The sequence below is a fragment of the Bufo bufo genome (assembly GCF_905171765.1).
Source record: "Bufo bufo chromosome 11 unlocalized genomic scaffold, aBufBuf1.1 SUPER_11_unloc_1, whole genome shotgun sequence".
Taxonomy (NCBI): domain Eukaryota; kingdom Metazoa; phylum Chordata; class Amphibia; order Anura; family Bufonidae; genus Bufo; species Bufo bufo.
The window spans coordinates 3,512-31,083 of record NW_024400016.1 but is presented as its reverse complement, the minus strand read 5'-3'; the positions used below and the strand labels follow the sequence as shown (position 1 = coordinate 31,083).

Below are 27,572 nucleotides of genomic sequence, written 5' to 3'. Positions count from 1 at the left end.
GCAGTTTTGCTAGGAGGCACAACAAGCCTCAGCTCCTCACTGACAGCTTTCCCTGCCTGTCCCATTTCTACACACACTATTCTTCTTCTTTGTAATTCTATCCCTTCCCTTCTCTGTCCCTGGAAGTACAATATAAGCTTGATTGTGACTTTTCACTGTCCCTGACTCCCTAAGATCATTTTCCTGGCAGACACTGACACCCAACCACCCTCATTCACAGCCCCACACACAATGACTTTCTGCTCGATCTGCTAGGGCACCTCCCTGCCTGCTGCAGCACTGATTGGCTCCCAGGTCAACAGACAGCCTAGATAAGCCAATCAAGGCAAACCTCCCCCCATCTACCTATCATGGTCATGTGAGAACCCTTCTTCCTCCCTAGTGATTTTTCCCACTGATATGTGCAGGAAAATGGTGCTATGTGCTGTTTTACTGCATTTGTCCAAAACTAACCTGAAAAAGTTTGGGTTGGTCTGTCAGCCAAAAATTTGCAAAGTTCGTGACAAACCGGTTTGCTTATCTCTAATACATACAATAAATCTTTCAGATCCTGAATACTGCAGAAAAATGAAATATAATTAGTATTTTACCTCAGAAACTGCAGGTTATGTAATCCTGGAGCAAGTCTTTCTAATCCTTCATTGTCTAAGGAACATCCATATAGATTCAGGTCTTCTATATTTTTGCAAGTGTCCAGAATAAATGCTAACACTGTGCTGTCTAGAGTCGACATACGAACATCAGAAAAGTCAAGACTTTCATGTGATTGTAGTGATTCCTTCACTAGATTCTTATTCCGAGATTCGTATAGATAGAAAAATGCACTGAGAAGACATTGCTTGTTCTTCTTACTTTGCATTGGCCTCTTTTCTACTAGAATGAAGTTCTTTAGCCAAGTGATGACATCTATAGATGTTTGAGTTGCTTGTCTGTCCAGGTATCCAGTTAGCATTGACCTGGTGGAGCCGTCTGATAGACCACACAGGAAACGGAGGAACATCTCACCTCGTCCATCAGGATAGGATTTGGCATCTTTTAGTGATTTCTGTAACTTCTCAGGAGAATAATCCACATAATGCACCAAGGCAGAGAAGAATTCCTGAACTGTGAAATGTAAGAAGGAATAGGACACAGGTTCCTTCGATTCCATCAGAAAACTTGATAAGAGCTTTGACTTATTGTCCACATGGAAACAGTCCAGATCTCGTTCATCAAAGATAATCCTGTGATTCATGACTCCATGTTCTGCCATCCATCCGATGGACTGCAGGATCTTCTGGGCGTCACTTTTGTCCAGGCAGTGATTGGACAGGATGTTGGCGACAAATATTGCAAAAAGCTGGGTGACAGTTTTAGGTAATAATGACACCGGTTGATCACTACTTGTTGGCTGGAAGCTCCTGGATAATACTGTACAGATGATCCAGCAGTAGGACGGGAGGTAACAGAACGTGTACAGGATGTCATTCTGCTTCACATAATTAAAAGCCTTTTCCGCCAGTTCAGGGAAGAAATTTTTAAAGTACATCTGTCGTTCTTCAGGTAAAAATCCAGTGATTTCTACTATTCTCTGGAAAACTCTACAATCAATTAATGCCAGTCTGGTTGGGCGACTGGTCATTAGGACAGAACAACCATCAAGAAGAGACTTTCTCACCAAACTAACCACAATCTGACCACAAGGTTCAGGCTGTGTAGGATTAGAGCACAAGTGACGTGATGAGAAATCCATGTTATAAAGACTTTCATCTAAACCATCAAATATAAAGAGAAGTTTTTCTGGTTCCAGTAAGATGTTACTAAGCTGCTCCTCCAGATATGGGTACTGATGAAGGATTAGAGAGTCCAGACTAACTTTATCCAGTCTGTTGAGTTCTCGGAATTTGAAGAAAAAGACAAAGGAGAATCTTTGATAGAGACCCCCCTTCACCCAGTCATAGACAACCTTCTGCATCAGTGTGGTCTTCCCTACACCAGGCACTCCGCTCACCATTACCATATGTGGCACTTGTTCGGATCGGTGGCACCAGCGGAACAGTTTGTTGGGGGAAATGCGTAGTAATTCATTTTGTTTTCTCTTTAAGTGTTCCTCATGTTTTACCCCGGTCTCTATGAGCTCATTCTCAGAACGTTTTCTGAAGTGACCAGTGGAGACAATGATAAGGTTGACATAACGTGTACAGAATGAAAAACTCTCCTCTCGCTGGTCACATCTTGGAGGTTTGTTCTCTAGAAGTTTCTCAGTTCTTTCCTCTAAATGTTTCTTGTGACTGATCTGGAATTCTATAGGAAATAGGAAAATAAAAGGTGAAGATAAGAAGCTGAAACAGAACTAAATATCTTGATTAAGAAATGTCAGATATCTGTACATTGCTGAATTTTCCAGCTCCTCTTGGCCACATGTATTTTTTAGACACATTGGAGCAGATTTACTAATAGCGTCTGAAAGTAAGACAGTGTAAACTAAGACCAGACCGCCTGACACTGCTCCAGATTTATCACACAGACTGACACTGGATGATAAATCTGGATAATAACTTTACACAACATCAAGGGCACCACAAACCTGGTAGATCTTAAACCAGGGTTTGCAATGAGGGGGACAAAGGGTGCTCTATTCACTGTGCACGGTCCAATGAGTACCAGGGAGGACCATAGTCACAGTGAGTACTAGTACCACCATCACACTCACCTCCCACCCGGGCCACTGCTGCATGTTACTAACTAGAATACTAGGTGTGGTGGTGCTGTACGGTGTAATTTACATGAAATGCAGGCAGCATGTCATAGAGCAGGGGGAGCTGAGCAGATTGGTGAATAGTTTATGGGAAAAGATCCAGTAAAACTTGTACTTTATTAAAAGCAGCACTGTCAGCATGATCAACCCTACTAAACCAGACATAGTGCCTGGTAGGGTTGATCATACTGATACAAATTATAGTTTTTTTTAGGTATTAATAATGCATAGATATCATTACTTTTATAAATATGCAAATTACTTAGTTGGAACACCGAGGGGTGTGCTGTAGCTTTATAAGCACCCCTGGTGCGCTGAACACTGCACCATGACATTTCATTGATAGAGCCAGACATGGGCGTAGGAAGCGGGGGGGACGGGGGGGGACGGATAAATAATGCGGGGAGGACAGGTTTGGTTAAATCCCCCCCAGGCTCCAGCCAGGCCAGCTGCAGTGTCTGTGTGCGGCTGGGCAGGCAGTGTGCGGCGGCAGCGGGGCAGGCACTGAGATGAGCGCTTCCATTGTGGAAGCGAAGCGCTCATCTCCATGGTGATCTGTTTCTGTTTATATCTCTGTCCTCTGGACAGCGATACAAACAGAAGGCTGCGGAGGAGCAGGGCAGGGAGGTGTGTCCCTTTCCTGTTCCTCTGATAGGCTGCCGGCACTACTAGGCCAGCAGCCTATCAGAGGCCGGCGTAGGCCTCCTGAGCCGTACAGCGCTGGAGTCAGGACACAGGCTGTAAGAGGCCTGCATCGCATCGCTCCAAAGAGGCAAGTATAAGTGTTCATTTTTTTTTTAAACTATATTATATACAATAATTATTTTTTTTTAACTGCCACATAAAAGGGGGGCACTGGTATTATACTGGCACATGATTGGGGAATTTGGGGGGGCCCTGGAAATACTGGCACAGATTGGGGGGGGGGGTGTTTGGTATTACTGCCACATGATTGGGGGGTCTGTCTGGTATTACTGGCACATGATTGGGGGGGTCTGGTATAGTGGCACATGATTGGGGGGTCTGGTCTGGTATTACAATACTGCCACATGATTTGGTGGGTCTGGTATTACTGGCACATGATTGGGGGGGGTCTGGACCATCTGGTATTACTGGCACATGATTGGGGGGGGGGGGGGTCTGGTATTACTGGCACATGATTGGGGGGTCTGGTATTATACTGGCACATGATTGAGGAATTTGGGGGGTCTGGTATTATTGGCACATGATTGGGGGGTCTGGTATTACTGGCACATGATTGGGGGGTCTGGTATTACTGGCACATGATTGGGGGGTCTGGTATTACTGGCACATGATTGGGGGGGTCTGTTATTACTGGCACATGATTGGGGGGTCTGTTATTACTGGCACATGATTGGGGGGTCTGTTATTACTGGCACATGATTGGGGGGTCTGTTATTACTGGCACATGATTGGGGGGGTCTGTTATTACTGGCACATGATTGGGGGGTCTGTTATTACTGGCACATGATTGGGGGGGGGGTCTGTTATTACTGGCTGATGAGAGGCACCCCGGGGGGGCTGATGAGAGGCACTGGGGGCTGCTATGAGGCATGGGGCTCTTATTTGAGGTCTGATTGGGGGTCATTCATATTGGGGTCTGAGCTAAGGTGTGATCTGAGGTCTTATTAACATTGGGGATCTTATTGGGGCTGTTAGCTGAGGTCTGATTAACATTGGGGGTCTGATTGGTGGTCTGACCTGAGGTGTAATGAAAAATATTTTTTTCTTATTGTGCCCACTTCCAGCCCGGAGCCCAGCTGCCCAGACCACTGATCCGGAGCAGCTTGGAGAAAAAGGCCTCACAGTCTCCCACACTCCTTCTGCCCGGCCAAGCCAGCCAGCACCCCTGAGGCCAAGCCAGCCAGCACCCCTGAGTCTTCAGAACTATAAGTAATCTAAATCTTTTGTTATCGTACAGTATTATGATTCTTCATTTAAATTTTGTTTTTTCTGGAACCTTAAAAGTCAGTTTGAGTGAAGATCAGAATGTGAAGAAAGTCAGAATGGATATCCGCTGGTTTTTTACAAAGCCTAGTAAAGCAAATGCATCGTCATCAAGCTCAGAAGCATGTCATCAAAAAGAGGTCACTGAATCACCAGTCTGGCATCATTTGGTTGAGCCAGAAAAATAATATGCTGAGACATTGTCTTTAGAAGCAGTTGGCCTCATGAGTGACTCAAGTAGTGATGGTGAGGAAGACCATGCTTGTGGTCCTGCAATCAAAACTGTAGATGTTCATAGTAAATCTAAAACCTACACGAAAGGAAAATGCATTTCTCTTCCAGCTGATGATGAGAAAACATTACGAACGGCAGTGGTACCAAATCAACCAGACTACAAAACAATTCCAGCTCAGACCATTGTAACGCAAAAGGCAAAGAAGCGTGTTCTACATTTTCAAGAGTGCTGGTTCCAAAGCTTTCCATGGCTGCACTATAGTTTTAATCTTGAAGGGGTACTATGTTTCTACTGTGCTAAAGCAGCCGTCCTGAATCTGACTCAACTAGAAAGGAACACTGAGCCAGCATTTGTGGCTATTGAAAAGTTTAAAAAACATCAAGTTGTTCGGCTCATACATATTCTATAAAGCAACTATTGCATCATAAAGATTCACAACCGATTAATGCTCAGCTTTCACTACAAGTTCAACAGCAACAGAATGATGCATGGCTGTGTCTCATCGAGATAGTACAAACAATAGCCCTGTTGGCAAAACAAGGTCTCCCTCTTCGTGGCCATGAAGACAATGATGGCAATTTTAAACAGCTTCTGCTTGCACGAGCAGATGATGTGTCTTATCTAAAAAATTGGATATCACACAAAGCAGAATACATGAGTCCCGACATTCAAAATGAGATTTTGAAGTTATTGTCTCACACCGTATTATGCCTTATTCGGAAACAGATTGGGAATAATGTTTTTGCAATTATTGTTGATGGCACACAAGATATATCTGGTCAAGAACAAGAAAGTTTCTGTATCCGCTATGTTGATGAAGACTTGTACCCACATGAGGACTTCATAGGCTTATATCAAGTTGATGAAACAAGTGGATCTGCAATCGCACAGATTGTGAAGGATGCTTTATGCCGTAATGGGCTTTGTATGTCAATGTTGCGAGGGCAAACATATGATGGAGCTTCAAATATGGCTGGTAAATATCATGGTGCCCAGGCATTAATCAAGCAGGAACATGCACTTGCCATTTATGTCCATTGCGGTGCACATTGCACAAATTTAGTTATGCAGGCCGCAGCACATCAATGTCCAATAATGGAAGATGCACTTATGTGTGTGCAAGATCTTGGCAAACTCTTTGGGCAATCTATGAAATGCAGAACCACACTTTCCGAAATTGTGCATCATGAAGCTGAAGGGCCTGTTAAAGTCTTGCATATTAAACCATTGTGCCCAACACGCTGGACTGTTAGAGTGAAGTCTGTGAAAAAAATTCAGGATAATTACCAGCTGATTTTGGAAACACTTGAAGAAATTGCAAATACCAGAAGTAGTGGAGATATAAATCCACGTGCACGTGGCCTACTACAACAATTTAGGCAAGGGAAAACTCTACTAGGTCTTCAAATCTCTCTTAGCATCATGGAGATCTTAGAATGCCTGAATGTCGCCTTGCAAGGCAGAGAACAAACCATATCAGGACTTTTAGCAAGTATACAACGGACCCATGATGCTATACAAAAGTTACGATGTGACACGTCCTTTGAAAGAGTTCTTGCTACCACTATTAATTTAGTGGAAAAATACCAGCTAAAAGAGGTTACTGTACCAAGGCAACCTAATATTCCTAAACGTCTTCAACATGGGCCAACTGAACAATTTCATGCAAAGACTGTGAAGGAATACTATTGTCCTCAGTATTTCCAAATAATGGATATTATATTGACACAGTTAATGCAGCGCTTTGACCAAGAGGGCTTACTTGTATATGAAAAACTGGAACATTATCTGTTGACAGGACAAGCTAGTGAAGTTCTTCCCCAGTATCCAGAGATTGAATATCATCTTCTCTCTGCCCAGATAACCACCTTATCAAGTGTTTACAAGTACACTTCAGTCTCTGAGGTTGTAGATATTTTGCGAAAGATGCCTGCCAGAATAAGATGCTTTTTCTCTCAAGTAGAAAAAATGGTCAGAATCCTATTAACTATTCCTGCTTCTTCCTGTGAAGCTGAGAGAAGTTTTAGTGCACTGCATAGATTAAAAACCTGGTTGAGGTCCACAATGACCCAGAAACGTTTGAACCATGTTGCTATATGCAACATCCATAGAGACATAATGGATAAAGTAGACATCGAAGCCATAGCAAAGGAATTTGCAATGTGTTGTGATCGTCGCAAAAAAGTTTATGGATTTTAAAAACTTGCGTTCTTTAGATTTGGCTTAAAGGAAACTTTATGGAGGGTACTTATTTGTTCCATTGTGCCTTGTGTGAATGTGTGCACACTTACCACATATCTCCTGTAGCTTTAGTGTGTGAGCTGGCAGTGGCAGGCACACATTTACAGGAACAGCTACCTTGCACCTAGTTAGCTGAAGTACGCTGCTGTGGTTGTGGTGCTTAGAGGGTCTCGCTCTGTCTGCAGTTAGAAAATTGTTTCTATTTATATAGTTATAGTATTTAATTGTATTTATACAAGATCTTTTGTTTTGTTAAAATCAGGCAAAGTGCATTACTTAGGGCTCTTTCACACTTGCGTTGTCCGGATCCGGCGTGTACTCCATTTGCCGGAATTACACGCCGGATCCGGAAAAACGCAAGTGAACTGAAAGCATTTGAAGACGGATCCGTCTTCAAAATGCGTTCAGTGTTACTATGGCAGCCAGGACGCTATTAAAGTCCTGGTTGCCATAGTAGTAGTGGGGAGCGGGGGAGCAGTATACTTACAGTCCGTGCGGCTCCCGGGGCGCTCCAGAATGACGTCAGAGTGCCCCATGCGCATGGATGACGTGTCCATGCGATCACGTCATCCATGCACGTGGGGCGCCCTGACGTCACTCTGGAGCGCCCGGGGAGCCGCACGGACGGTAAGTATACTGCTCCCCCGCTCCCCACTACACTTTACCATGGCTGCCAGGACTTTAGCATCTTGGCAGCCATGGTAACCATTCAGAAAAAGATAAAACGTCGGATCCAGCAATGCGCCGAAACGACGTTTAGCTTAAGGCCGGATCTGGATTAATGCCTTTCAATGGGCATAAATTCCGGATCCGGCCTTGCGGCAAGTGTTCAGGATTTTTGGCCGGAGCAAAAAGCGCAGCATGCTGCGGTATTTTCTCCGGCCAAAAAACGTTCCGGTCCGGAACTGAAGACATCCTGATGCATCCTGAACGGATTTCTCTCCATTCAGAATGCATTAGGATAAAACTGATCAGGATTCTTCCGGCATAGAGCCCCGACGACGGAACTCTATGCCGGAAGAAAAGAACGCAAGTGTGAAAGAGCCCTTAGGGTACTTTGACACTATCGTTTTTCTTTTTTGGCATAGAGTTCCGTCACAGGGGCTCTATACCGGAAAAGAACTGAACAGTTTTATCCCCATGCATTCTGAATGGAGAGTAATCCGTTCAGTTTGCATCAGGATGTCTTCAGTTCAGTCGTTTTGACTGATCAGGCAAAAGATAAACCCGCAGCATGCTACGGTTTTCTCTCCGGTGAAAAAAACTGAAGACTTGCCTGAATGCCGGATCCAGCATTTTTTCCCATAGGAATGTATTAGTGCCGAATCCGGCATTCAAAATACCGGAATGCCGGATCCGTCCTTCCGGCCTGCGCATGCGCAGACCAGTAAAAATGTGAACTAAATATACAAGACGGATCTGTCTGTCCGCATGACAAGCGGAGAGACGGATCCGTCCTTGCAATGCATTTGTGAGACTGATCCGCATCCGGATCCTTCTCACAAATGCTTTCAGTCAGCGGCAGATCGGCGGATCCGGAGGGCAGTTCCGACGACGGAACTGCCCGCCGGATCACACTGCCGCAAGTACCCTAAAAGTATTATTACCACTAGTTTTAAGTGGAATAACTGAAATATATGTCAAATGTTTGGTTAATTTCTGTGACCTAATAAACAAAGAACTGTTCCTTTTTGCATACTTTGTTGTTGTGAGATTTTTCACACACACACTTAAAATTTAACGATATAAACAACTCGCAGTTTACTGAATAAGAATATACCCGGCGAGCAAAAATGCTGTCCCCCCCAGATTTTTGGGGGTTCCTACACCCCTGGAGCCAGACACCTCATCTTTCCCTATCTTCTGCACCTGAGTACTACCTCTAAATATCTGCGCCTGTACTACAGCTTTGCTGCTTCTTACAGAGCATTTCATATCCATACCGCACAAGAGCTGATGACCTCATTTAACCCAGAAGCGATCCTCCTCTGTCTTTGTAGCCAGGGTCGCCCCTACTTCCGCGTTCAATTATGTCATCAGCACCTGCACTTGTAGCTGTACAGCTAAGACCTGTCCTAGGTTGCTAATATGCCTTATACTGTATAATGTTCCTATTGTTAGTATTGTAATTAGAACTGTATACTGAACTAGTTATGTGTTTACTTACAGTTCCACCAGTGCATTGCGTTGCAAATTACAAACTGCTCATACCAGTTCATACTGAGCCATAGAAAGCAAACAATCCAATCCAGATTGGTTATAATCAAACCAATAGCAAATCTCAGATATACCGTACCTCTCAGAGAGATTGCTTAAATAACTTAAAGTGAGAAATATATCCACCATTTTATGTTGAATAACAAGATTGAACAGTTAAACCACCATCTTATGCATGCCGCCATGTTGGGAATCTTTCTGCTGCGGAGGCAACAGTGTTATATATGAAGAAAAGTTAAAGGTAATAAATAAGTTATTTCAAGCATTTGGTGTGCTCTTTAAACCTACTGCTTCCATAGAACGGTGCTAGAGGAATTACAGAGATATCAAAATTTTTCTAATGCCACAGGGCAAAAGGCACTTCACAGTGCTGTGCCTGCCACAGCACTGGTCAGCAAGCAGCAGCAAAGCTATAGCATAAGTGCAGACTTTTGGAGGGTTAATCATGCTGACAGGGTCGCTTTAAAATCTTCTGCTTTTTCATAAGTATATGACATTAATATCTAAATATCCTAATTACAGTGGATTTGATTAGACCTATAAGACACCATATTGTTATATGTTATGTATTTTAAAGATGACCGAGAGGGGTTCATGGAAAGGACACTGTTCATAAGGTTTCTTCTCATGGATGTACCAGTCTGAGAAGAAGCATTCTTGTCTCCTTATAGATTTATTACTAAGATAAGGATATTTTCCAGACGCAGCTGGTGCTCATTACCTCTACAGTTTGGTATCTATTAATGAAGCAGACAATCTGTAATATCTATATACACTTATAATCAACCTTAGTTTTTGTATAAGAAAATCAATAGGACCTATGTATTGTATTATATTAGTATGTATTAAGGACGTTTATGTATCTGATATATTTCTCAACAGGAACGCATACACTCCTAAAGTATAATGAAAACAGTTTAAGTGTAAACATTGTTAATGAGTCTCTGTCTAGGGAAAGATGTATTATTTTAACTAACCATCAATTACCCATTGGAGTAAAAGAGGGGGCACAGATGTCTGTGAGAGAACAAAGTCCATTATATTATCTGTACCATAAATTAACAGTGTGAGAAACATCCAACTGGTACCTAAAAGTCTGTGCTTAATTGGTATACGTGTCAGAACTAATCCCTGGAGCTCTGATTTAAGGTTCCGTATGTCATGTGTATGGAATGTGAGATGAAGTCAAACTTGGATATTTAACCCTTACTAGAATGATACTAATAGCTTAGGTAATAGTGTCACCTAGGGGTAAATGAGTAACATTACACCAACAGCAGAAATGCATTTTGGGTAATACAATGACATCACCGTCATTATCATATGTACACGCCTAGCCGTAAATTATTGGAAAACTCCAAGCTAGGAAGGTGTATCTAACTGATAAGTTTTGGATACTAGACCACACACTAGAGTGAGGAGGAAAACAAGGGGAACAAGGAAGAAGAAAGAAAAAGAAAGGGACAAAAGAATGGAAGCACACCCCGGATAAAATCCCAATGACCAGAACGCACTTTAGAGCTGACTTCCCTTAGACTCTGCATATCATCTGTATTCTCTGGTAACATATAACTTTATTATGCGTAGTATTGATATAAATTAATAAGCCTGATATTTAGAAAACTACCCGCTGTAGGGCGGATGTATAGTACATCAATATTATCACTATTCAGTAAAGATGCATATTACTGAATAAAAGATCTAATATTGATTTCAGAGCAAACTCTGACTGGAATAATTTTATTCCATAGTCAATACCAGGCTTGATAATTTATAAGTTGTGTGGCAATACTACCCGATTATCCGAGATTTGTCATAGTTTGTGCAGAGCAAGGGCTCATATCTATCATTAACATTATTGAGTTATTTTATATCTCATAATTGTGGTCGAGTCGGTTATATTACATTCTTCTGTTTGAGAGGTACTGTGTATACGTTGGTATTTGTGTTAGTGCCATCTAGTGGCCAATTTTGGGTATTGTTATTGCATATTATATGTTATTGAATCTTATATTCATTAAGCTTTGCTTGTATTTTAAGTTATTGAATAAAAAATTATCTATATTTTTGCATAGACGCTTGTACCATGTTTTACTGATTGCACAATCTAATTAAATAACCGATTAAACTCTTTTTGAGGTGTTTTATATGTCCACCTCGAGGATAAATTCCATTTGAAATTTTTTTGTTTTGATCCATTTTTTTTATTTATTTAAAGCATTTGCTTTATATCCCCGACAAAAATCATTCTCATTCTGGGATAAGTCAAGGAGGTGGTCCTATCAGTGATTGTCAGCCTTCCCTCTATAAGGAGGAGGTCCTATCAGTGACTGACAACGTTCCCTCTATGAGGAGGAGGTCCTATCAGTGACTGACAACCTTCCCTCTATGAGGAGGAGGTCCTATTAGTGACTCACAGCCTTCCCTCTATGAGAAGGAGGCCCCATCAGTGACTGACAGCCTTCCCTCTATGAGGAGGAGGTCCTATCAGTGACTGACAGCCTTCCCTCTATGAGGAGGAGGTCCTATCAGAGACTAAGAGCCTTCCCTCTATGAGCAGGAGGTCCTATCAGGGACTGAGAGCCTTCCCTCTATGAGGAGGAGGTTATACAAGAAAACATTGTCACAGAAAACTAAATATGAATCTGCTCAGCTCCTCCTGCTCTATAACAACTCCCTGCAGTCAAAACACCATGTTCTATGTTACAGGTGTAATATAATGTAGCAGGGGTCAAGTCCTGGGAAAAAAAGTGTGGGAACTCCCCCGTCAGTGCCTCTCATCAGCCCCCCCCCCGTCAGTGCCTCTCATCAGCCCCCCCCGTCAGTGCCTCTCATCAGCCCCCCCCCCGTCAGTGCCTCTCATCAGCCCCCCCCCGTCAGTGCCTCTCATCAGCCCCCCCCTGTCAGTGCCTCTCATCAGCCCCCCCCTGTCAGTGCCTCTCATCAGCCCCCCCCTGTCAGTGCCTCTCATCAGCCCCCCCATCAGTGCCTCTCATCAGCCCCCCCCTTCAGTGCCTCTCATCAGCCCCCCCAGTCAGTGCCTCTCATCAGCCCCCCCCCCCATCAGTGCCTCTCATCAGCGCCTATAGTATAAATAAAATATGGAAAAAAAAAAACACTTACACTTACCTCTCCTGCTCCTGGACGCAGACGCTCGTCTTCTACTGCTGTAGGCTGCGCACGGAGTGACGTGACAGAGCGACTCACTCGGCTCCTGTGCGCAGCCCTCACAGCCGACAGCCGAGGACCAGGAAGACGGCGGTGAGTACAAAGCCTTCACCGCTTCCTCCTGGTCCTTTTGCCCTGAAAGGGAACGGCGTTCCTGCCATGAAAAAAGTGCAGGAACGCCGTTCCCACGCGTTCCCCCTCGACTCGACCCCTGTAATGTAGACAATGAGCAGTTTTATTATAAAAGGGCTATATAAATCTCACTTACCTTTGAGTTGTGGGGACAGTTGGTGTCCATGTTCATCCAGCAGGATTTGCTCCACCAGAGTGTCACCTAATAAGAAATTATATGGACGTCATCAGTGCTGGATGTAGACATATAATGTACAGGAAATATCACATTATACAGGGCCCGCATGAGGTCTAATGGTCCTAAATGTACAGCTGTGAAATAATGTCCCCCACACTGTGCTAGTCACTGTGTATGATCACATTGTGGTAGCCATTGTATGTCCTTTTATTGTGATGGATACTGTATGAAGGGGCACTAACGTCGTTACTATGAGGGTGCTGTAGTATTATTATAGCACCATTCATTCCATGGGGCTGCAGATATGATAAGGGGTATGCATACATAATAGAAAACAATTGCAATAACCATGAACAAGACGAGTTACAGACTTGTACAGAAGAGGAGAGGTCCCTGCCCGTGAGGGCCTACCATCTATAACAGGGGTGCACAACCTACGGCCCGGGGGCCACTTGCAGCCCTTGATACCATTTTGTGATGCCCCCAACCATGTGGTAACAGACATGTATGTCCATGTTTTGTGGCTGCTCACATGTATCTTTCATGTATTCTCCCATCGGATGGGAGTACTAGAAGTGTAACTAGACATTAATGATATACAGTATACTGCATGTTCAATGTGCCATAAATATAGTATTTCAGTTGGTAATACCCCTTTAAATTTTATTTTCGGCCCTTGGAATTGGTTCAGGATGACAATTTGGCCCCCAACCAGAAAAGGTTGTGCACCCCTGATCTACAAGGTATGGGAGAAGGACACAGTAGGCGAGAGTAAAGTTGGACATAGCGGTATAGTGGCAGAGGAGTTACTGTAGGTTGTAGGCTTGTCTGAAGAGGTGGGTTTTCAGGTTTCTTTTGAAAGTTTCCACTGGAGGTGAGAGTCTGATATGTTGGGGTAGAAAGTTCCAGAGTATAGGGGATGCACGGGAGAAATCTTGGCGGCGATTGTGGGAAGAGGTGATAAGAGGAGAGAAGGCGGTCATGTGAGTATCGGAGATTACATGTGGGGATGTATCGGGGAAGTAGCTCAGAGATGTATGCAGGGGACAGGTTGTGGGTGGCCTATTGTCTACTTGCTAGCATTTTAAACTATTCACATGGCAGTGGGGGGCAGAAAGGAATGGCAAATCCATGGGACTCCATGAGCTGTCCCTGGCCGAAGGTGTAGATTGAGAAGAGCAGGGGTCCTAAGACAGAGCCTTGAGGGACACCAACATAGTGGGGACAAGATGAAGAGGTGGTGTGCAAGTGGGAGACACTAAATGTCCAGTATGTGAGGAATGATGTGATCCAGAAGAGGGCCAGGTCTGTAATGCCAAGAGATTAAAGAGTTTGTAAGAGAAGGGAGTTGTCAACGGCAGGGGTGGATTGGCAATGTATTGTATCGGGAAACTTCCCGGTGGGCTGTTGGAGCCCAGCTATTCTTTTAAATGCTTGCAGCCAGTGCCAATACACATACCGCCGGCTGTGCTGGCTGACCAAGATCCCAGCTGCTGCGCTTCTCAGTCCCAACTGTCTGACACTTCTGGGGCTATAAGTGTGTGTGAAGGTGGGTGGTAGTTGAGGCCGTGTGGTGTGCACAGTGTCAGGGATTTACTGAGTGACTCAGTCACTGCCTGCCAGCCCTGCTGCGCTACACTGACTGGACTTACTAAGGGTGGGGCTCGGCCCCTCGGGTGTGTGAGATCTCTCACCTCGCTGCCGCTCTACGCCTAGGCTGCCCGAGTGAGTTTGACATTTCCAATTGTGAAGTTCCACACAAATGAGATTATAGGGCTGGCTGGCGTGCGCAACCTGGGCTGAACTATTCAGACATATCACTCGCCGTCCCTAGTGATGTGACCCTGTGCATGCTGCCGGCATGCTGCTGTGAAATGTGATCTGGACAGTAGGGTGAAAAGGCTTTCCTCTATAATGGTGGACAAGCAGGTTTTGGGGGGAAGAGGAATAAGTAGTTGTGTAGAGGGGCTGTGGGGACTGTAGGCTGAAGCTTCTCTGATGTGTCAATCTTTTCTCTAAAGTCTGTGGCATAGTCCTCAGCTGAGATGAGGGGTGAGGGTGGAGGCACTGGGGAACAGAGGAGAGTTACAAGGGTTAAAAAGTTGTTTAGGGTTGTGAGACAGAAGATATGATGTGAAGTAGGTCTGTTTTGCAGCAGTGAGTGCGGACTTGAAGTTGAGAAGGGATTGTTTGGATGTTATAAAGTATATAGGGGCATTGTGGTGGTCACTATGAGGACACTGTGATGGTCACTGTATGTGGCGGTCATTACATGAGGGTCCCTGAAGCCTCATCGGCAATTGCTGCTATCATTTATATATGTTTGTCATGTTCACATTGAGTAACTTTTGGGCTATTTTTTTATATCACCGGTGGCTTGTTTTGGCATCAAATCCTAAGCCAGACCCAAATCAATTCAGGCCACAGGCAAGACCTAAACTTCAAACCCCAGACTAGACTCCAAAATTGGTTCAGATCCCTAATAAATCCAGAGGGAGACCTTTATTACTGTGGACAATGTAAGTCATGAAGACCTCTATTTCATGGGTGACACGTCTCATACACAATGTTACCTCTATGACGGAGTTCCTCCAGTACAGCGTTCAGGCCGGGGGAACCATGATCCTTCTGTAATACATACAGACTGACCCACAGTCCTATCACAGCTTCTCTTCCTCTGAGACAAATATCCTGTAGTAAAATCTGCGCCAATCTTCTTCTATCGTGTTCTAGACTCCGGTATTTCTAGAACCCAAGAAAGATAAGACATAAAAGGGCGTTATACACAGATACATAATACAAAGGGTTAATACACGGCAGATATTACATGTCTTCTCTATAATGTGTTGTCCAGAGAAAGACAAATCTATGGAATCGTTGTAGAGAAAATCCTTCCTGAATCCACAGATAACAATCAGAATTTTTCCAGGATGTAGTGACCCCTACTGTACATGTTCGGGGGAGGGGATAAATCCTCCACAATTGTCATGGTCTTACCTTCTTGCTGTTCTCCTTCGTTTGACATGTGCTGGCGGCCATCTTGGTTTCTGGGTTTCTTGTAGCCTCCCACCCTGCGGCTCCTCCTTCCCACCGGGAGGAGCTGGATGCCTAGCTCATATATATAGGAGGTCTGTGGCTTCAGTTCCTTGCTTGGTCCTCCTGTGTTCACATGCTTCTAGACTGCTGCTGCTTCTGGTTCCTGATCCTGGTTTCGTCCGACTACCCTGCTGGTTCCTGATCCTGGTTTCGTCCGACTACCCTGCTGGTTCCTGATCCTGGCTTCGTCTGACTACCCTGCTGGTTCCTGATCCTGGCTTCGTCTGACTACCCTTTTGGTTCCTGACCTCTGGCTTCGCAAAGACTCTGCTTCGGTTTCGCCATCCGTTTGGACTTTTGCTTTACAGCTTAATTTTCAATAAAGCCTTCTTATTTTCACTTATCCCTTGTTGTACGTCTGGTTCATAGTTCCGTGACAACAATACTCGATTATACACACTATTGGTGTCATCTAAGCAGCCCCTCTGGTCTTCACCCTTTAACCCCACCAGAAAGCTACTGTAAAGCCCTGCATGGGGGCATTACCACTCTTTTTACCCCTCCACTATCGTTAATGGTGCACCCTGTATCATCTTGTGTATGTATCCTTATGTCCTGCATAATGTGTAAATGTATTTATGGTTTTGTACTGGTTGTCATGCAATGTGCCTGGTTCACCAGCAGATGGCGGCACGTCTGGTAGAGTTGTGTTAGATAGAATGGAACCCCTCTTCCATTTCAGCCCTCTCTCTGGACAGGGAGGAGTTCAATGTTAATGAAGGTCAGAGTAGCTTACCCACTGCAAAGGGAAGCAGCAGGCCCTCGTCCCTGCTGGGCGAGGCTTGCTCAAGCCAGCTTGAGCACCATCAGCTCAGCTCGATCTAGAGGCTTCAGCCTTAAGCCTTACAAACCAGGAAGAAGTTCCCTTGTCAAAGATAGAGAAAGATAAAGACAAAGACATAGAAAGATATAGATCCAGAGAAAGATAGAGTCAGACTACAGAAAGCTTAGTACAGCCTACATCAGAAAGTTTAAGTTTTTATGTAATCCAGCCAACAGAGCCGAGAGAGTTCACATGTAGCAGACTGAGTGTGTTTGCCAGCCAGAAGTTAAGTCAAAATCTACTGATAACCAAGATAAAGTTGTAAGATTGTTCTATGATGCAAGCTTATACAAGGAAATCCGTTAACTACTTCAATACCAGTCTGGACTCACTTTATTCTACCAATCCCTCAACTGTTCATCCTATTTGCACTTCTTCAGATTACAACACCAGGATATCCATGTAGGAGCACCGTGATATGTGCAGCCATCACACCTAAAGGGACATTCTAGGCTACCCTTACACCACTCTGGCATTCCTACACCTGGGGTCCACTATTGCCATCTAGGGGGACTACATCCCTTGTTGCTGAAATGCAACTGGCGTCACAAAAAACTCACTTTAAAGGGACCCCTTGCACCACCACGTCCATTGCACTAGCTCCTGGAGTAGTCTCTGTTCAAGTGATTGGCGACACACAGTGGTCAAGAGATGCTGAGGCAGAGCATTCAGCGATCAGGCAAAACTGTAGTTGGGGAAGGCAGGCAGAGTTCATGTAATCTATTAAACATAACGAGGTCAGGACAGGCAGCTCAGGGTCAGTATAGAGATAGGTGGTCAGGTCAGGCAGTGAAGGGTCAAATATGGAAAAACAGGCAATAGTCAGTACACAGGTAAATAGACATAGCTTCTTTGCAGGGATCTAGTCACTAGAAGCCATTGTTCAGAGGCTCTCTCCTGTGGGAAGGCTCCTTAAATACCCTAGGGAGGTCTGCCATAAGTTAAAGTAGATGATATGCGTGTATGGTGCATGTGCCCCTTCAGGTATGGAGAAGCATAGCCATAGAAATTCAGGCTGCAGCCTGGATGGAGTAAAGAGAAGAACTACTCCAGAAGTTGGAGTCCTCAGAGTAGGAGAGAAATATTTGTGAGTCCAGACCTCTGGCATCCAGGAGCTAGAAAGCAGGTGACCACAGCGATAGCCATGCCCGCTAGAGGGAGCGAAGCGGTGGCGGGCATCAACCACCACTATAAAAATGACATAAACTGTGCCTGTAACACATGATATCACTTGGGGCATTTATATACAATACCGGCGGCTCATGTCCTCTTACCTCAGGATCAGCGAGACTTCGGGGATGTAGCTCATTCAGAAGTGGTGGAAGACTCATGTTCTCCACAATGTGGAGCAGATCATCCTGGAAATATTCATACGTCATCCTCAGGAAGTGACCTTCATACTGACGGAGCTGCTGGTAGAACTGCCGGGTCTCATCATCTAGGAAACAGAGGGGACACAAGAATGAAGTCGTCTAGAACATGGAGGAGACTGATGGCAGTTTATGTGGAATATTCCTGTCCTGGATCATTTTACAGGTTTTCACTAATGAGAAATCCACAACCCCCTGTAATTCACCAGCACAATCACTTCAGGACACATTCACAGGAGACATCTTTACATTGATTTCAGTATTTCTATACATGTAGATACATGGCAGATGTCACTCACTGGTGTGTACTGACTTATTCAAAAGAGAGAACCAGTCTCAATAATACACTGCCCTCAGAGGGAGTCGGTCAGCGGTTCTGTCAATACTAAATTGGACTCCTGGCATCTATTTTGGTGGGTACACCTCTGCCATCATTTGTACCTCTGCCTCATGTATATTTATTTACCGCTATACTGTGACTGTGCCTGAAGAGGTGGTTAGTTTCATGTCACACTTGCTGGATGCTATTTAAAACATAAAAACTTGACTGAAACAACAGGTCATTTCCTGAGGACACATTCCCTTTAAGGACGCAGTCTAATTTGGTAGTTAATCCTTGGTGACTTTATTTCACTTTTTCATCTCCACATTTCAAAAGCCATAACTTTTTTGCTCTTTCATCCACATACCCGTGTGAGGGCTTGTTGTCTGCAAGATGAGTCTTATTTTGTAATGGTATCATTTTGAGGTACATTTAATAAACTGCATAAATTTTAAAAAAAATTTGGGATGACAAGAAAAAAAACTGCGATTCCACCACAGCTTTTGAGTTCTGTGTTTATGTTGATTTATATAGTGTTTATGTATTTCTACTTTTATACAGCAAAAATTATTTTTCTTGAAAAAATGTATTTAGTATGTCCCTTCACCCAGAACATTTTTATTTTTCCACTGATGGACATGTGGACCCTGATGGACCCTGCAATTTTGTCATTTTTATGCAGTTTACCGTATGAGATAAAAAATGTGATGATTTTATGGTTTGGGTCGTTATGGATGTGGTGATAAAAACCATCTATAGGCTTTTTATTTATTTTTTCACCTTTTTACATTAATAAACAAGGGAATAAAGGTGTTTTTGGGGGGGTGCTTGATTTTTCTTTTTTCCTCTAAGAGGTTCTGTCACCATGAACAACCCTATTAAATTAGTTATACCGCCTGGTAGGGTTAATCATGCTGATTAAACGATACCTTTCTTTTTTCTGTATGATAAACAGCTTTATTCATATGCAAATGAGAAGTTGGAGAATCCTTTGAGCACTGCTGTGTAACGCCCCCTGTTCTCTGCACACGCCCCTTCCTTTTCATTGACAAGGCTAGACAGCAGGCTGAGGGCAGAGCCCTGTCCAACAGCTGTGCACTAGCATCTACATATCATATACACTATGTACTATAGCTTCACCACGCTGAGATCTGCTCAGAAAGCTAATCTGCATATTACTGCTTTATTTACAGGCACCATATAGGATCATACAGACACCAGTCATATGTGTTAGCTTATAAACATAGAAAAAACATGTTTTTCTATATGGTAATATTATAGCTTGGTGGTATAGTTTCTATTTTATTTAAAACCATATTAAAAAGGATATAATATAATAAATAATTTATCATATAATAATATTAAGGTTCCCTGATGAAGGAATCTGTGCATTCCGAAACACGCTGGAGGAAGTGTGTACTCAGGAGGCATCCGTAGACACGAGCATATCACGTCATACTGAAGGCCCGTTCTCCTGGTAACTACAGTGCGGCTTCCTTCCGTGCGCGCAAGCTACGGGCCGGAGCAGCACGCTTGAGAAGGAGGAAGCTGAAGACAGTGGAATCCCTTACATCGATAGTGAAAGCAATCGGGATGGGATCTATTATACTTCGTTAATGTCAAGTATTTGCACTCTATAATATCGGTTGGATTTATTTACAGTCAGCGCGGGTTCTCCTCTTTCAACCATTAGTCTTTTGCAACATTAAGGGTACCAGCAGTTAACCCTCATGGACTCAGCAGCGACAGAACTTACTTGCAACTTGGTGAAGCTTTTACGGCGGCAGCACTGGTATCCAATTACTGTAGTTCATATACTATATAAAGCTTAATAATGATGTAATAATACAGTACTGACCTTTCCTCCCAGATTTTCCAGCTGAGCAACTCATGATTTCCTCAGTGCAAGAACAGCCTTCAGAACAAAGTTATAAAATAATATCTGAGTGTAGAGTGTGTTATACAGCATGTATCATTGCAATATAGTTCCGAACCCCTTGTTTTACATTTATTATGCCCTATACACAAGAGTCTACGCCTCCCAACATGACCAGTCTAGTATACTCTATATATACACACACAACACTACAACTCCCAACATGACCACACCACTGGGAGTGAACATACAGTAATATGTCTAGTATACTCTCTCTCTCTCTCTATATATATATATATATATATATATATATATATATATATATATATATACGAGGACATGAACATAAGTCCAGTAGTTATCGCAAGAAGATGAAGTACAGGTACGCTGTCATCCCTCCTAAATATGCAAAACAACTGATCGAGCAATGACTTCTGGAAATACACATATTTCTCAAAAAAATCACAGACAATATGGATTTGCAGACGTTCTGTCTTGTTGCCTTTTACCTCACCTCTCCTGGTTGTCCACGAGGTTTGAAATGAGTCACTGGAAAGTCTTCACTCATCCACATCCAGGCAGCTTGTAAACTTTAGTTAAGAAGTGCGGGTGTGTTAGATACAATGTGCTAAACTATAAAAGAGGCGAAAAACTGGTTTATCTACACGTAGTACGGAAACATCAGGGAAAATGGAGTAAGGGTTCAAAGCATACTGGTGCATGGAAGGCCAATGAGGTGAATTTTACTCCAACGCAAAGTAGATCAAGACTGGCGTACAAAATATCAGTGCTCCAGACTAACAAAAAATATCAAAGAGCCATTGGCCCCTAACCTAAAAAATTTAGGAGCCAAATGAAATTTTTAGTCGCTAAATTTAAAATACATATTATAATATAGCTGGAATGCTTAGGAGTTATGCACTCATTTCCATGGCCTGTCAGACTAGCCGGATTTGCGTTGGTTATCCCTAGGTGCTGGGTCCTGACTCATTCGCTTCCAGTCTTGGGCTGCTTATCTTGGATTTCTCCATGAAAACGATTGGCTGCAGTGGCATCAAGACAATCACTGGCCACAGTGGAGATCTGCTCCCCTTGCATCACATGACTATTTAACATAATGCAAGAGAAGCAGACAGGAGTCCATGGGTGCAGCCACTGGCATCTAATGTGTATGAGGACCTTAGTCCTGAAGAGGAGCGTTACCAGATACAGCGACTGTGACTGGACTATCAGATATGGCAGAGGGTGGCTATGGCTGTGACTGGACTATCAGATACGGCAGAGGGCGGCTATGGCTGTGACTGGACTATCAGATATGGCAGAGGGCGGCTATGGCTGTGACCGGACTATCAGATACGTCAGAGGGCGGCTATGGCTGTGACTGGACTATCAGATACGGCAGAGGGTGGCAATAGTTGTGACCGGACTATCAGATACGGCAGAGGGCGGCTATGGCTGTGATCAGACTATCAGATAAGTCAAAGGGTGGCTATGGCTGTGACCAGACTATCAGATACGGCAGAGGGCGGCTATGGCTGTGACCGGACTATCAGATACAGCAGAGGGTAGTTATGGCTATGACCGGACTATCAGATACGGCAGAGGGCGGCTATGGCTGTGACTGGACTATCAGATAAGGCAAGGGGTGGTTATGACTGTGACTGGACTATCAGATATGGCAGAGGGCGGCTATGGCTGTGACCAGACTATCAGATACGGCAGAGGGCGGCTATAGCTGTAACCAGACTATAAGATACGGCAGAGGGCGGCTATGGCTGTGACTGGACTATCAGATACGGCAGAGGGCGGCTATGGCTGTGACCGGACTATCAGATATGACAGAGGGCGGCTATGGCTGTGACTGGACTATCAGATACGGCAGAGGGCGGCTATGGCTGTGACTGGACTATCAGATATGGCAGAGGGCGGCTATGGCTGTGACCGGACTATCAGATACGGCAGAGGGCGGCTATGGCTGTGACCGGACTATCAGATACGGCAGACGGTGGCTATGGCTGTCACCGGACTATCAGGGGGCTGACTGTAGGGACTGTCACCAGGTCCCCAAACACAGCAAACAGCCCTGACGGAACGTCACCTCCACCCCACTGCCTGTATCCTGCACAGTAGGGGTTGTCAGAGCACCATTCAGAGAAAACTCCAGTGGGACACTTTACCTAACATTGTGGCCCCTTGGATCTATGGACTGGTGGGGGCCCTATTGTAAGAAAACCCCTACTTTGCTGTAACATATGGCAGTAAAATATAAAATAAAAAAAAGTGAAATCTCCAGGAGAGCAGAATTACATACATAAAAAAGTGTGGTTACTGAAAGGAATCCATGTTTTTATATGTTAAAACTAATTCTGTTTTCTGTAACCATGAATCTTATCTCTTTGGCACTACTCCCGGACAATACCCCAAATATGGAAGTTCCGCTTCTTGCTCTATTTGCCTGTAGAATAGAACGTGTTAATATATGATAGGTTGAATAAATAACTTACGTTGATATGCTAATAAAGAGGGTAAAACCCCCTCTATATAACCTGTGTGCACTAAGAATAAACTCCAGAGCGTTCATTCAGTACATCATTGTTGTGTCTGTTATTCCCTACTGAGTGAAGCGCTCTCCTGACGTCAGAACAAGACTCAAACCAAGCCGATACTAGAAGTTCGGTACCAGGGGTACCAATTGGGACGTTGAGATTTCCTATCAGTTTGGGGGCTCGTGTCCGGGATAGAGAAGGTCATCCCCGGGTCCAGTAAGAAAGACATCTGTTATTGTCCCCTGGCCGATCTGAGGACCACGTCTCGATCTAGTAAGTAGAACCCAGAACTTCTAGTATAACTACTGTATCAGGGATACAGGGAACAGACTCCAGGAGTCTGGGGAGAAGTGACCCGGGGACTCCGGTAGTCCGCCGTGAGGATCACTCAGAGAAAATATAGTGCGCACTAGAAAATATTGTCTCAGGGAGACAAGGACGGAGCTTGGTTTGACTCTTTTTAAATTGTTTAGAGTATAAGAATATTAGAGTTGATATAAGGATACTGATGTCCAGGTGGTAAGTGTACAGACTAAACTTGACTATTTGCATAGAGTTATAAGAACATTGTATTGTTGTTTTACTGTGTTGCAAGACGCCCCAACCCCCCGGCTAGAAGCAATCCGTTGACCCAGGGATAGGTGAACGCAAGTGGCGGACCAAAACAACAAATTATATGTTCGATGAAACTCTCTGATATTTTGTGATCGGACCTGAGTCCTTCATCTAAGTTGACAGGATTTGTCGGAGCCTTCACGGTTCAGTACAGCCAGTCCTAGAGAAGTGACATCATTAAAATATCAGATGGAATGGGGGCACAAGGGTCAAAAACAGATTACCCCAAACCTGAGACGGGAGAAACATGTAAAGTTTATGTTGCACGGTGTAGTCCCACAAATAACTTCCTAGTTAACGCATGGGTAGACAATTTGGCAGGATGTGATATTAATGGAGAATCAAAAGTTAAAATGTGAAAAAGAATGTTACAGAGAAAGTGTGGCCCCGGACAGCAGGTTGCCCGGCTGGTAACAGGGATGAAAATCTGTAAGAATCTGTGAAGTTAGAGCTTACAGACTGTGGACATCAGAACTCCTGTGATGGTGAAGGGGGGAGGGAATCATGCAGAGTAAGTGATGTTATATGTGTAATAACATTATAGAAAATAAAGAATTGTTTAATAATTTTCTTTCTTCTTTCCCAAGCAGTGTAATGTGGGAATCCAACTTTTAACAAAAATTATTATATACACTCACCTAAAGAATTATTAGGAACACCATACTAATACGGTGTTGGACCCCCTTTTGCCTTCAGAACTGCCTTAATTCTACGTGGCATTGATTCAACAAGGTGCTGATAGCATTCTTTAGAAATGTTGGCCCATATTGATAGGATAGCATCTTGCAGTTGATGGAGATTTGAGGGATGCACATCCAGGGCACGAAGCTCCCGTTCCACCACATCCCAAAGGTGCTCTTTTGGGTTGAGATCTGGTGACTGTGGGGGCCATTTTAGTACAGTGAACTCATTGTCATGTTCAAGAAACCAGTTTGAAATGATTCGAGCTTTATGACATGGTGCATTATCCTGCTGGAAGTAGCCATCAGAGGATGGATACATATTCTCATTCTGTTTATGCCTAATTCGGACTCTACCATTTGAATGTCTCAACAGAAATCGAGACTCATCAGACCAGGCAACATTTTTCCAGTCTTCAATAGTCCAATTTTTGTGAGCTCGTGCAAATTGTAGCCTCTTTTTCCTATTTGTAGTGGAGATGAGTGGTACCCGGTGGGGTCTTCTGCTGTTGTAGCCCATCCGCCTCAAGGTTGTGCATGTTGTGGCTTCACAAATGCTTTGCTGCATACCTCGGTTGTAACGAGTGGTTATTTCAGTTAACGTTGCTCTTCTATCAGCTTGAATCAGTCGGCCCATTCTCCTCTGACATCTAGCATCCACAAGTCATTTTTGCCCACAGGACTGCCGCATACTGGATGCTTTTCCCTTTTCACACCATTCTTTGTAAACCCTAGAAATGGTTGTGCGTGAAAATCCCAGTAACTGAGCAGATTGTGAAATACTCAGACCGGCCCGTCTGGCACCAACAACCATGCCACGCTCAAAATTGCTTAAATCACCTTTCTTTCCCATTCTGACATTCAGTTTGGAGTTCAGGAGATTGTCTTGACCAGGAGCACACCCCTAAATGCATTGAAGCAACTGCCATGTGATTGGTTGACTAGATAATTGCATTAATGAGAAATAGAACAGGTGTTCCTAATAATTCTTTAGGTGAGTGTATGTGCAACACTAACTAAGACCACCTGGCATATAAGATGATTTGGGTTTAACAAAATTACTGTATGATTATAACATGTATATTGTCTTCTTATAAGAGTTTATTAATCACAGAGTGAAGACCAGAAGACATTGGAAAACACAGCACAACAGCGACATAGACCATTAGCAATTCTGGGTGTGGTATGCCTATCTGTTTCCAGGAAAGCTGTGTTTGTCTGTGCTGCAAGTTTTGGGATGAAACAAAGAAAACTATGTTTTCATAAATGATTCAGTGGAATGTGAATGGGTGTGGCTTTGAGTTGTAGTTGAGTCGAAAATGTGTGAAGACTGATGGATGTTTTTAGCAGAGCTGTGTATGCAATTCATATTTTATGTATAAGGGCGTGGTTATGAGCTGTTTGTGAAAAGGAGTACATGAAAATGTGAATGTGTATGGAGTACGATATTTGTTTTCATATAATATGCGCATTGAGAATTTTATTTTATTTTTCTTGGAAGATTTTGGGGTTTTATTGGTGCCAACAGTGTTGATTGAGCTGTACATTTTTTATTTTTTTATTGAAGTCAATGAAAAGTTTCTTATGGGCCCTTTGTGTGTTCATGTCTGTATTGTCAGATCTGTTTGTTTCAATGTTTGAAGTTACGTGTTACATGTTAAGTGTTGTGCTTCACATCAGAGCTCTGTTCTCATGGACAGCTGGAACACTACTGACGGACAGAAGGAGGACCACAGCGTCCGACTAAAAGGGGTGGACTTAGATGACTGAGAGTGGGAGGAAGGAGGGTAGGATTCATGGTAGATAGCAGTGTAACCTCAAGTGTGTTAAGTAAGGATTTGTACAAAGGACCATTGAGAAAATCTGAGCCCTCTATGGGAATTAATGGGGTATTGACAAAAAAACTTACAAAACTGACTCACTACCACTCGAGACCATGGACAGGGAATACATCACAGATCATGTATTCAGCATTATACCAGATTGCCCAGTCAGCCTTTTAGGGAGAGATTTGTTTATTAAGCTTGACATGCAGGTATCAGCAAAGAATCAGGGCATAAAAGTACACTCAGATCTCATTTCAACCTCTACACCCGTGCCACTGATTCTTGCAAATATACAGAACCACCCAGAACTTAACAACATTAACCCTGCATTATGGTCCTCAAATGAACATGACACGGGGCTCATAGATTGCACACCTTACAAAGCTACTGTAAAACCAGGTGTCATCTCAGTGTTCCAGAAACAATACCCGTTTTGAGGGCTTAAGGCCAATGATTGAGGAAGTTTTAAACAAGGGCATTTTGGAAGAGGTGATTTCACCCTTCAGCACTCCCATAAATCCTGTGGCAAAAGCAGATGGTTCAGTTCGCTTTGTACAGGATTTAAGGGCCATCAACAACATCATTGTGCCTATAGCCCCTGTTGTACCTGAAATCACTCAACTACTATCTGCCATCCCAGCAGACGCTGTTTTTTTCAGTGTGATAGATCTGAAAAATGCATTCTTTTCTATCCCAGTTGACAAGCGGACCAGACTACTTTTTGCTTTTTCCTTCGAAGGGCGACAATTGACCTGGGGCAGCATGCCCCAAGGATATGCTGATTCACCTGTAGTGTTCAGCATCGTCCTCCAAATGACTTTAAAACCATGGTACCCCCCCCCCCCCAAGGTTCCGTGTTGTTGCAATATGTGGATGATTTACTGTTATGCAGTATGTCAGTGGAGGCCAACATTGAGGATGGTATATCACTGTTACAATGGTTGTTTGAATGTGGACACAAAGTGTCATTGGGGAAAATGCAATGGTGTAAAAAAAGCAAGTTGAATACTTGGTATTTGTCCTCACAAAGGGAGAAAGGAGGATCAGTCCGGAGAGAGTCCAGTCTGTAGCGGGTCTGGTCTCCCCGCACTCCAAGAAGGAAATGCTGTCCTTCCTTGGTATGATTAACTATTGCAGACAATGGATCCCCGACTGTTCCTACTATGACAATGTCTTGAGGCAGGCAACATTGGAGGACAAACCAGATTTAATAAGATGGTCTTCAGAAATGTACAATGCATTTGATTATTTGAAATGTGCATTAATGTCAAGTCCAGGATTGGGCCTCCATGACTACAAACTGCCCTTCCACATGTTTGCATGACAAAATTGTAAAACCATGGTGGGCGTACAGACACAAGAACATAGAGGAAAGTTGCGCTCATGTGCATTTTTTTCGAAGGTAATGCCCACCTCTGTCCAAGGGATGCCGGCATGTCTGCGTTCTCTTGCAGCCTGTGCTCTGATGGTAGAGTTGGCAACTCCTTTCACAATGGGACATTACACCATTTTGCACACCACTCATGATGTTGTAGGCCTACT

At 43.8% G+C, this 27,572-nt stretch overlaps 1 protein-coding gene across 1 annotated transcript; it reads right to left on the bottom strand.

Annotated features, from left to right (window-relative positions):
- Positions 1-586: 586 nt before the first annotated feature.
- LOC120983002 (NACHT, LRR and PYD domains-containing protein 12-like) lies at positions 587-20,379 on the bottom strand. The gene is made up of 5 exons (XM_040413116.1): positions 20,346-20,379; positions 18,070-18,233; positions 15,450-15,621; positions 12,835-12,900; positions 587-2,283 (listed from the first exon to the last, which is right to left on the bottom strand). Exons 1-5 carry the CDS (start codon positions 20,377-20,379, stop codon positions 587-589), a joined length of 2,133 nt encoding a protein of 710 aa, XP_040269050.1.
- Between the last annotated feature and the right edge of the window lie 7,193 nt (positions 20,380-27,572).